The 13004-nt window shown below is 39.9% G+C and overlaps 1 protein-coding gene across 2 annotated transcripts; it reads right to left on the bottom strand.

The window, feature by feature from the left end:
- Positions 1-7972: 7972 nt before the first annotated feature.
- slc35c1 (solute carrier family 35 member C1) lies at positions 7973-12453 on the bottom strand. 2 transcript variants are annotated; one of them, XM_034680786.1, is made up of 3 exons: positions 12412-12453; positions 10867-11378; positions 7973-9508 (listed from the first exon to the last, which is right to left on the bottom strand). In XM_034680786.1, the coding sequence occupies exons 2-3, from the start codon at positions 11345-11347 to the stop codon at positions 8931-8933; spliced, it is 1059 nt and encodes a 352-aa protein (XP_034536677.1). In that variant the 5' UTR covers positions 11348-11378; positions 12412-12453; the 3' UTR covers positions 7973-8930. The 2 variants fall into 2 exon arrangements, with proteins under 2 accessions (XP_034536677.1, XP_034536676.1); XM_034680785.1 differs by lacking the exon at positions 12412-12453 and having other exon boundaries at positions 10867-11547.
- Positions 12454-13004: the final 551 nt, after the last annotated feature.

Raw genomic sequence — 13004 nt, 5'->3', positions numbered from 1 at the left:
CATCCCTAACCCTAATCACAACCCTAAACCTAATCACAACCCTAACCCTAATCACAACCCTAACCCTAATCACAACCCTAAACCTAATCACAACCCTTACCCTAACTCTAATCCTAATCACATTCCTTATCCTAATCACAACCCTAACCCTAATCACAACCCTAACCCTAATCACAACCCTAACCCTAACCCTAATCACAACCCTAACCACAACCCTAACCCTAATCATAACCCTAACCTTTATCATAACCTTAACCCTAATCAAAACCCTTACCCTATCCTTAATCACAACCCTAACCTGATCACAACCCGAACCCTTACCCTATCCCTAATCACAACCCTAACCCTAATCAGGACACTAACCCTTATCACAATCCTAAACCTAATCCTAACTGTAACTGTAATCCTAACCCTATTCCTAACCCTTATCCTAACCCTAACCCCTAATCATAACCCTAACCCTAATCACAACCCTAACCCTAATCAGGACACTAACCCTAATCACATTCCTAACCCTAATCCTAACCGTAACTGTAATCCTAACCCTATTCCTAACCCTAATCCTAACCCTAACCCCTAATCATAACCCTAACCCTAATCACAACCCTAACCCTAACCCTGACCCTAATCACAACCGTAATCCTAATCACAACCCTAACCCTAACCCTAATCACAACCCTAACCCTAACCCTAATCACAACCCTAAACCTAACCACAACCCTAACCCTAATCATAACCCTAACCCGAATCATAACCTTAACCCTAATAACAACCCTAACCCTAATCACAACCCTAACCCTTACCCTATCCCTAATCACAACCCTAACCTTAATCACGACCCTAACCTTAATCACGACCCTAACCCTAATCACAACCCTAACCCTTATCACAACCCTAAATCTAACCCCAACCCCAACCCTAATCCTAACCCTAATCATAACCCAACCCCAACCCTAACCCTAATCATTACCTTAACCCTAATCCTAAACCTAACCCTAACCCTAATCATAACCCTAACCCTTATCATAACCCTAACCCTAATCATAACCCTAACCCTAATCATAACCCAAACCCTAACCCTAACCTTAGCCTTAACCCTAATCACAACCCTAATCACAACCAAACCCTAACCCTTAACACAACCCTAACCCTAACCCTGAGCCTAACCCCTTAACCCTATCCCTAAACCTAATCATAACCTTAACCCTAATCATTACCCTAACCCTAACCTTAATCACAACCCTAACCCTAATCACAACCCTAACCCTAACCTTAATCACAACCCAAACCCTAATCTTAACCCTAACCCTAATCCTAACCCTAACCCTAACCATAACCCTAACCCCAATCCTAACCTTAAACCTAACCCTAATCCTAACCCTGACCCTAACCATACCCGAACCGTAATCATAACCTTAACCCTAATCCTGATCCTAACCCTAACTCTAATCACATCCCTGACCCTAATCATACCCTTAACCCTAACCCTTACCCTAATCACATTCCTAACCCTAAACCTAATCACAACCCTAACCCTAACCTTAACCCCATAACCCTATCCCTAAACCTAATCATAACCTTAACCCTAATCACAACCCTAACCCTAACCTTAATCACAACCCTAACCCTAATCACGACCCTAACCCTAATCACAACCCTAATCACATTCCTAATCCTAATCACAACCCTAACCCTAATCACAACCCTAACCCTAATCACAACCCTAACCCTAACCCTAATCACAACCCTAACCACAACCCTTACCCTAACCCTAACCACAACCCTCACCACAACCCTAACCCTAATCATAACCCTAACCCTAATCATAACCTTAACCCTAATCAAAACCCTTACCCTAACCTTAATCACAACCCCATCCCTTATCACAACCCTAACCCTAATCACAACCCTAACCCTTACCCTATCCCTAATCACAACCCTAACCCTAATCACGACCCTAACCCTAACCCTAATCACAATCCTAACCCTAATCCTAACCGTAACCGTAATCCTAACCCTATTCCTAACCCTAATCCTAACCCTAACCCCTAATCATAACCCTAACACTAATCACAACCCTAACCCTAACCCTAATCCTAACCCTGATCACAACCCTAACCCTAATCACAACCCTAACCCTAACCCTAATCACAACCCTAACCCTTACCCTATCCCTAATCACAACCCTAACCCTAATCACGACCTTAACCCTAACCCTAATCACAACCCTAACCCTTATCACAACCCTAACTCTAACCCCAACCCCAACCCCAACCCTAATCCTAACCCTAATCATAACCCCAACCCCAACCCTAACCCTAATCCTAACCCTTATCATAACCCTAACCCTAATCTCAACCCTAACCCTAATCACATTCCTAATCCTAATCACAACCCTAACCCTAATCACAACCCTAACCCTAATCACAACCCTAATCACAACCCTAACCCTAACCTTAATCACAACCCTAACCCTAATCACAACCCTAACCCTAACCCCATAACCCTATCCCTAAACCTAATCATAACCTTAACCCTAATCACAACCACAACCCTAACCCTAATCACAACCCTAACCCTAACTCTAACCCTAATCACAACCCTAAACATAATCACATCCCTAACACTAATCACAATCCTAATCCTAACCCTAATCACAACCCTAATCCTAACACTAATCACAACCCTAACCCTAACCACAACCCTAACCCTAATCACAACCCTAACCCTATCCCTAATCACAACCCTAAACCTAATCACAACCCTAACCCTATCCCTAATCACAACCCTAACCCTAATCCTAATCCTAACCCTAACCCTAATCATAACCCTAATTCTAATCATAACCTTAACCCTAATCACAACCCTAACCCCAACCCTAATCACAACCCTAACCCTAACTCTAACCCTAATCACAACCCTAACCCTAACTCTAACCCTAATCACAACCCTAACCCTAATCACAACCCTAATCACAACCCTAACCCTAACCCTAATCACAACCCTAACCCTAACCCTTATCATAACTTTAACCCTAGGATCAGGGATAGAATCCTTTCGCTGCTTAGCTCTCACAGTGTTCAGCCCCAGCTCTGCTCACAGCAGAACTTTGTTTTGATTGGTCAGCATGGCTGCCATGCGGCCAATCATATGTGAGGATATAGGATATAGGTGATGGATGGGAGGCTGTGTATTGTGGCTTCATCTGTTCCTTCAGAGAGAGTATTCTTGAAGACCGGGCAAATACTCACTGAGAGGAGAAATCGGATCAGCCCATCCAACATGACGCATCGGATTTTTCTCAATACCAACCTGAGGACATTAATAATGTTTGCTTGAGTTTGGTTCTGTTTGCTTGAGATGGTTCTGGTTCTGGTTCTGTTTGCTCGTGTTTGGTTCTGTTTCTGTTTACTTGAGTTGGTCCTGGTTCTGTCTGCTTGAGTTTGGTTCTGGTTCTGTTTGCTTAAGTTTGGTTCTGGTTCTGTTTGCTTGAGTTTGGTTTTGATTCTGGTTCTGTCTGCTTGAGTTCGGTTCTGGTTCGGTTCGGTTTTCGTACGGTTCTGGTATGGGTCGGTTCTGGTTCGGTTCTGGTTCGGTTCTGGTTCGGTTCTGGTATGGTTCTGGTACGGTTCTGGTATGGTTCTGGTTCGGTTCTGGTTCAGTTCTGGTACGGTTCTGGTTCGGTTCTGGTTGGGTTTGCTTGGGTTTGGTTCTGGTTCTCTTTGCTTGAGTTTAGTTCTGGTTCTAACCCTAACCCTAATCATAACCCTAACCCTAATCACAACCGTAACCCTAATCCTAACCCTAACCCTAACCCTAATCCTAACCCTAACCCTAATCCTAACCTTAAACCTAACCCTAATCCTAATCCTAACCCTTACCCTAACCATACCCTAACCCTATTCATAACCTTAACCCTAAATCTAACCCTAACCCTAAACCTAATCATAACCTTATCCCTAACCCTAACCCTAATCCCAATCCTAACCGTAATCACAATCCCAACCCTAATCCTAAACCTAATCCTAACCCCAATCCTAATCCTTACCCTAATCATAACCTTATACCTAACCCTAACCCTAATCCCAATCCTAACCCTAATCACAATCCTAACCCTAATCCTAACCCTAATCATAACCCTAACCCTAATACTAACCCTAACCCTAATCGCAACCGTATCCCTAACCCTTATCACAATCCTAAACCTAATCCTAACCCTAACCCTAACCATACCCTAACCCTAATCATAACCGTAACCCCAATCATAACCGTAACCCTAATCCTAACCCTAACCCTAATCTTAACCCTAATCACAATCCTAACCCTAATCCTAACCCTAACCCCTAACCTCAACTCCCAACCCTAACCACACCCCTAACCATAACCCTAATCATAACCCACCCCTAACCCTAATCCCTAACCCCTAACCCCAACTCCTAACCCTAAACCTAACCCTAACCCTAATGCCAACCCTAATCCTAATCATAACCCTAACACTAATCATAACCCTAACCCTAGTCACAACCCTAACCCTAATCCCAATCCTAACCTTCACCCTAACCCTTACCCTAATCATAACTCTAATTCTAATCATAACCCTAACGCTAATCATAACCCTAACGCTAATCATAACCCTAACGCTAATCATAACCCTGACTTTAACCCTAATAATAACCCTAACCCCAACGCTAATCTTAACCACAACCCTAACCCTAATCATAACCCTAACCCTTCACAAAATTGGTTAATTATAAATCTCCTCATAAAAACACTATAGGTAAAAGGGTTTGCCAACACAAACCATTAGTTTTTGCAAAGTTCAGGTAAAATATATGGCTACAAAAGATCCTAAATTAAGAGCCGTACGGGAGTCGAAAGAGTCGGCTCTTCTTTAGGAGCCGAGTCAAAAGAGTCAACTCTCTGAAAAGAGCTAACTTCCCATCACTGAAGCCCATGCTTACTACTATTTGCACTCTTAGTTGCCCTTGGAACTATTTGTATTGTAAAAGGTATCAATGTAAATACTTCAGACCTGTACCATAGTGATAAACAGATAACACTTCAATTTGAATCAAGTAAATACCACTTGTATACTTTAAAACAGAGGGTCATTTCATTCCTTGTGGACTCAACATGACAGCATTTATACTTTTCAAGTAATTGATCTTAAACGCTTTCAGAAAATGAACAGTAGCAAGACTCACATATCCCTTCGAGCCACCAAATGGTATCATAACAATGGTGTATATGCTGTTTTGTAATGACACAGCACAATTTTATAATTTATTAGAAATGTATTCAAATTATTTCACGGACCCCTACGCTATGGTTCGCGGACCCCCAGGGGTCCCAGGACCCCACTTTGAGAACAACTGCTCTAAAGAAGAAGAAACAGTCACATTATGTGCTGCTTACTTTGTTCTATACGGTGGTAATCTTGAGCTTCAACATAGAACAATTAAATCTTAAAAACATGTTATAGTTAGTTATCAGTTAGGTAAGCTAAGGATAGTACTAGTTAATATTAAATCTTAAAAGCATGTTATAGTTAATTTTCAGTTAGGTAAGTTTTTAAGTAAGATGTACTGAAAATAAGTTAAAGGTTAAAAAAGAAAGTTTGGAAGGCACAGATATATTTTTTATTGTAATGTTTGAGTATTGATGTTCTGGGGTTCTGATGAGATCTCAGACACAGTTTGAAGTTTCAGCTTGTTTTAAAAAATGAAAGCGGGTACATTAATTTGTGCACATTGAAGCTCCTCTTTCTTTATTGTTTGAAAGAAACCATGCCTAACAGAATTCATTTTGGCATGTTCCTATTTATGTCACTTTATTAAAGGCAGTGTGCACTTCACATTGTTATTAGCGTTTCCAATACAATACAATTTTATATATGATACTACTCACGAGTTACTCAATACTTGAGTAGGTTTCTTTTTAGGTACTTATTTACTCTTACTCAAGTACTTATTTCTACAAGTACTCTTACTTCTAAATGAATAACATAATTGTAAAGTAACAGTACTTTTACTTGAGTACTGTTTCGGTTTACTCTACCCACCTCTGCATAGCCCTAACCCTAGTCATAATCCTAACCCTAATATTAAACCCTAAATCTAATCATAACCCTAACCCTAACCCTAACCCTAATCATAACCCTAACCCTAACCCTAATCTTAACCCTAACCCTAATATTAACACTAAACCCTGGTTCTGTTTGCTTGAGTTGGTTCTGGTTCTGTTTGCTTGAGTTTGGTTCTGGTTCTATTTGCTTGAATATGGTTCTGGTTCTGTTTGCTTGAGTGCGGTACTTGTTCTTTTTGCTTGAGTTGATTCTAGTTCTGTTTGCTTGAGTTTGGTTCTGTTTGATTGAGTTGGTTCTGGTTCTGTTTGATTGAGTTGGTTCTGGTTCTGTTTGATTGAGTTAGTTCTGGTTCAGTTTGCTTGAGTTTGGTTCTGGTTTTGTTTGCTTGAGTTTGGTTCTGGTTCTGCTTGCTTGAATTTGTTTCTGGTTCTGCTTGCTTGATTTTGTTTCTGGTGCTTTTTGAATGAGTTGGTTCTGGTTCAGTTTGCTTTAGTTTGGTTCTGGTTCTGTTTGCTCGATTTGGTTCTGGTTCTGTTTGCTTGAATTTGGTTCTGGTTCTGTTTGCTTGAGTTGATTCTGGCTCTGTTTGCTTGAGTTTGGTCCTGTTTCTGTTTGCTTTAGTTGATTCTGGCTCTGTTTGCTTGAGTTCAGTTCTGTTTCTTTTTGCTTTAATTTGGTTCTGGTTCTGTTCTGTGGATATGTTTGCAGTTTTTTGTTTAGTTACAGTTCTGTTTCCTTGAGTTTGGTTCTGGTTCTGTTTGCTCGATTTGGTTCTGGTTCTGTTTGCTTGAATTTGGTTCTGGTTCTGTTTGCTTGAGTTGGTTCTGCTTGAGTTTGGTCCTATTTCTTTTTGCTTTAGTTTGGTTCTGGTTCTGTTCTGTGGATATGTTTGCAGTTTTTTTTTAATTCATGCAATAAAAATGTTTGATTAAAAATACTAAACAAAAGTAAGAATGGTTTTGTGACAGAATAAATGCACAAAACTGCACGGACTTCCCATCACTAAATCACTGCAGTCTGTGATTCACACAAGTGTCCGATGAGGCATAGCTTTTCTTTGAATTAAATCCTTCCAACTGGGGTGGCAACAGGGGTGGCAAGGCTGTGTTTTAGGGTGGCACTTGCCACTCTATGCCACCTCTGTAGATTCGCCCCTGGCTGGGAGATGTTTCTCTGGGTATATTTAAATTTAAATTTTCAATTTTTTGCATTAAACAACTTTTTGCAGTGTTTGGTTGTACCTGTTCCATCTTTTCTGAGCTAATTGCAGGCATTAAATTTAAAATGAGCGCATATTTTTCATAAAACAATAAAGTTCTATCATGTAAGTTACCTATCCATGTAGTAATAACAACATGCGTGTATTCTGTACGTCAAAGGATTGCACGTCACCTCTCTTGAGCTTCTGGTTCACACTGGCCACTTTGATACATGCAATTCAGCGGACTGTGTGAAATCACTCAGTGATTTAACACTTGAGGCAGACAACTTCACACAGTGTTGAACTTTTAAAGCCCTCGTGTGTCAAATCCTCTTCAACATGCTAGAAAGAAAAGTCCCTCGACAACCAGCTTCATTAACTTCTTGAAACACATCAGGACAGAGCACCCACATGAGAGTAAAGCTGGTTTAGAGGCTTCCTGATGGTGATACTAAAGCTCACACTGAGCTAACATGGGATCACATTTGAAGAAATATAACTGATAATACAGTTTGTAATTTCAAGATGGATTAAGATAATGTAGACTGACAAAAATATGTCAATGAATGTTTTCATGTTTTATTTGACTAAAGAGCCAAATGATCAGAATGAGAAAATTAATCTGTAATCCTTTGTTGAACAGTGAAACAACAATCTTCCCTTTCAAAATGAAAACACGAAAAGGGTTGAATAGTACACCTTATTTAATATTCTCTGCAGTACAAGCTCACTTTCTCTGTTTCTGTTTAAATAAAATGTTACAAGACCTTTTAAAAAGCTGGCTTTGAACACAGATAATGTTCTCCCCAAACATTTTCAGGCTGTACAGAAGAACCTGATATGACATACTTTCATTTAGGACAGAATGACAAGTGCAAACAGAGACTTCTCAGCTTTGTTACTGTCATACAATTCCCTGATATGTGAATGAACACTCAAAACATGAGAAACATATCTGTGAAAACTCCATCAGGCCTCTCTGTTAGCTCATACCACATCTTCTTTGAGCTGCATTCATTTTATTTCTCCATTTCTCTTTAAGACGTATCATTTGTTTTAGTTCAGAACCAAATAATGAGAGTTTCTGACGGCTCAAGTTAAAACCCCTGATTTCTTTGGACATAAATAAAAACCTTTAGTATGTCATTCTCAACAAAACAAGGTTATGATTTCCTCTTCTGTTGCATCTTTTGTTCACAGCACAGTATTGTAGATCCTCATGTTCCCGTTGTCAAAGGCTATCCTAAAACATTTAAAAGATACTGACACACATTCATAAAAATGGCTTGTAGCGGTAAAAAAGTTTCAATATCACCACGCTCAATCTGAGTAAATAACCTCCCCTCCCCAATGTAAATAAAACCATGATTATTTTCCTTCACTTGTACACTGCACCATAAAAGACATTATTTTAAAAACACTAGTATAAAGGCCCCAAATACATCTGAATAACTTTAAATAATGATATGTACAAAATCCTTCAAGACCTCAGTCAGACTGTATAAAACGACAAGGTTATCAAAGCAACCAATGTTCCTGATTCCTCGTATAGAACATAATCTGTCAAAGTCTCACTGTGACATTATTCACATTCTGACGCCACATGGCTGAAAGCTGAAGGTTTCTCAGCCTCTGTTTTTACAGTTATACTCCCAGGTCGCCTTTCTCTGGCAGCAGTTTTTCTTTGGCTGAGTCCTGAGGGTCTTTAGCAGGAGTCTTCTTCATTTCTAAACTTTTAACCCATGTGTAGGCTGATGAGCCCACAAGAACCATCAGGTTACTAGTCCACCACAGCATGCTTTTACTGGAAGAGTTGTACACCACTGCAATAACAGTCTGTGCACAGGCCTTTGCAGTCCCTGAGACATTATGTGTGAGTGGACTGGTAAACTTGATCTGCAAGCCTGTAACGTAGCCAATGGCAAAACCAAACACTCCTCCCAGCGTCATCATGCCCCAAAACCCGGGGTCATTGAGACGGCTGAAGCTGCCGAGTCGGCCCAACTCTCCGAACACGAGGATGAGCGGGACAAAGAGGACACATGCGTTAATGTTGTTGTAGTAGGACAGTTTCCAGATGTTGCCATCCACTGCTGGCATCACCTTCTTGGTGTAGATGGCGTTCAGGGAGACAAAAGCGCTGGCCAGCACCCCAAAGAAGACGCCTGTCCAGGAGAGGGAGCCTGCCACGCCCTCCTGATCGACACCGAGCCAGAATCCGCCTGAGAGGCAGAGAGACAAGAAGGACTGTGGTGTCAATTCAAACTCAAGAATAAAGAATATTTATCACTGGAGGAGACAAGTAGCTGACACCTGAAACTCTACAAAGAAAGATATCTCATTATCTTTCTCTGAAGGAAGTCATGCTGGAAAATTGTTTCTCTAATTTACATCACACCTTCTACAAAGAATTTAAACACTGATTTGATTTTATTGAAACAAAAACAAAACTCTGCAGCCGTAGTTTCTGACTAGAAGATATACAATGAGTTTGAAAAATGTCTGTCCTTAAAGCTAGGGTTGGTAGTCACGGAAAACTAGCATGAATTTGAATGTAGAATTTCCTCAGGACTCTGTCTTGTAGAGACTAGTATGAGAGGGTGCCCTTGTGCACAAAGCCAGGTCTGTTCAAAATACAGTTATATTCTGAGAGGCTTGACCTCAACCTCCTCCAACAATTATGGGATTAACAAGATTGCAGGGCCTTGCCTTCCATCAACAGCAGTTAAAGGAAATAAGTCCCTGCAGCCAGGTTACAAAGACCATATATGGCACATATATGCTGTTATATCTGCATAATTGAGTGTGTATTGTTTTTAATTTGAGCATGCATGTTGATAATAGTTTAATGTGCTAGTATGTATCTAGCCTTCTTTTTCATTTATTTTATTATTATTATTATTATTATTATTATTATTATTATTGCATATATTGTGTTCTTAACCCTAGGATTGTGGGGTGGGTTTGGGGTCAGGGATGGGATTAGGATTTTTCTTTTTTATCTTTATTCTATTTTAAGTTGTTTTAATGTACAGTACTGTTACAATAACATTGTATGAAAAGCGCTTTACAAATAAAGTCTGATTAAAGTCTGATTTGTGCATGGGGATACTTGCATTTCTAATAATAATAATAATAATAATAATAATAATAATAATTTAAATTAAAAAAAAATAATAATAATAATAATAACAATAATCACATTATTTATATCGCTCCTTTAGAACAAGGAGGAACTTTAACAATACAAAACAAAATGCAACGCAAGAGGTTAGGAGGAATACACGTCAATTAAACAGAATGAAGGGGTGTGACAATAGACCAATAAATCATTGTTTAAGAGGGTTTTTTTTAGGATAAATAAATAAAAATAAATAACTAGAAATGGATAAGTAAATAAAAGCATTAAAAGGGCAATAAAATAGAGGTTTTCAGAGTAAGAGGACGACATCACATCGGGAAAATGTGAATGCTTTTAAAATGCAGAATGTATAAGTAGACACCGACAATAATGTCAATAATAATGCATCTAATATAGTAAACACTGCGTTATAATGAACTTTAAAAGAAAGCTGCATACCTAGTATGACCCCACAGCAGAGCAGGGCATGCATCGACGTGGTTTGTTTCAGGATGATGTACGATAACAGCACATTAAAAACTGTGCTGAGTGATCGTCCGACCGTGTAAAAGGCCACTCCGACATACATCAGGCACAGGTTGTTGAAGGTGATCATGCAGATGAACACGACGGACAGAGGGAGCACCTCTCTGGACGTCTTCGTGTCGAATTTGACCGTGGGAAAGTCGATGACTCCTGGGCACAGTTTGGCCAGCAGCTGCATGACCCAGCACAGTCCCACGGTCACCAAACACTGGAAGAAAGTGACGAACAAAGGTGCCTCCAAGTCTCTGTTATCCAGCAGATAGTTGTTGAGGAACACCATAGTTATTGAGACAAACCAGTACAGTGCCACCACAGCCGCAATCTTTACAGCTCGGAGTATGAATGTCTCTCCATGTTCCTCCTGGTCCATCGCGTCCGTTCCGGAGAGAGCCATCCTCAAGATACTGGAGCGTTTCAGCTGAGTCCTGTTCATGATTACAGAGATATAAAATCAACCTAGATAAAAACTACAACATTTACAGGAGCTAAAATGTAGCTACAGGCCAGCAGTGCTACTGTTACTCTACAACACAGACATCATGACTTAGTTCCGCCTTCGGCAACAACAACACTACTTCCAGTCACAGATTTTCAGAATAAAAGATTATCGACACGAATCTCACCCTAAATTTAAACCACTTTGCATAAAAAATGCTGTCTATATTTTTATGTAATCTATTGAAAATTTCGGCTCCTCTTTGTGCGTTTTGTGACTTATTGAATACATTTTTATTTTTATTTTGTATGTCTTATTCTTATGCCTTGTACAAAGAGAGCACAGTTTACCTAAGTCAAATTCCTTGTGTGTTCAAGCATACCTGGCCAATAAAGCTGATTCTGATTCTGATTAATATGATAGTGAGAGATGATGGAAGCCCAAAGCAGACATCCATACACACTATGGCTCAATCTCAATGTCCACCCTCAAGCACTCACTGACTTTGAGGCGCGTTCTCGCTAAATCCGAGAGGGTTTAGGGCTGTCCCACTGTCAAATCATCAAGTGTGAGAGGGATCTCTAACTGACTTTTTGAGCCCTTTATGCCCCCTTTCCATAAGTGGGCATTTTTGCAGACTTAGCATAAGGGAATTTCCCATAGTTCATAGCATTGTGACGTGAAACATGGGATTCCGATCATAGAAAGATAAACAAACGCTGTAACATGAAATAAAAAAGTGTGACAGTAAAAAAGAAGCATGAAAGTTGTAATGAAATTTACAGGTAAAAAAGTTTGCCTGTAAGTATAAATATAGAAAACAGCCTTAATCGATTTATCTTCACATATATGTGTATACAGTATAATTTGTGTATTTATAGTTATATAGCCTATTTATATGTTTTAAATCGTGTGGTTAAGCTGTCTGTACGGTGAGAGCCTGGAGCACATGGCAGTTAGCCCACCCTAAAGTGCCTTGAATTTGAGGGAAGTAAAAATTGTGCAATAAAAATTCCCAATACCGCCAAGGTGAGCTGGTGACGTCATGCAGGCTATGTGAGAAGTCTCAAAGTGCTGTCCCATTTCAGTTCAATCGGTTTTGAGCCCTTACAGCCTCCTGCCCTCAATCACTTTCCAGGTGATGTCAATTAAGTCAAGAAGGGCTCAGGGCTGAGGGCTGAGGGCTCAGGGCTCAGGGCTCAGGGCTCAGGGCTCAGGGCTCAGGGCTCAGGGCTCAGGGCTCAGGGCTCAGGGCTCAGGGCTCAGGGAGGACATTGAGATTGGACCTATTACTCAGTTGCCCTGTGAATTTAAATTATCTGGAGTTCTTAATTATTTATCTCATTATCTTGAGATAACAACTGGTTTAACCATTAAAACAGATTCAATTATCTTATTAGAATCAGAATCAGAATCAGAATCAGCTTTATTCGCCAAGTATGCTTGAACACACAAGGAATTTGACTTTGGTAAACTGTGCTCTCTTTGTACAAGGCATAAGAATAGGAATAAGAATAAGAACTACAATAAAAAATAAAATGAAAATATAATAACAATAACCTTAGCTATAAATACAAAGAAACAACAAATAGCTTGACTAATATGTACAGGCTAA

This window comes from Notolabrus celidotus, chromosome 3 (assembly GCF_009762535.1).
Source record: "Notolabrus celidotus isolate fNotCel1 chromosome 3, fNotCel1.pri, whole genome shotgun sequence".
NCBI classification, from domain to species: Eukaryota; Metazoa; Chordata; class Actinopteri; order Labriformes; family Labridae; genus Notolabrus; species Notolabrus celidotus.
Note: the sequence above shows the minus strand (reverse complement) of the source record. Positions and strands in the feature narration are given on the sequence as shown.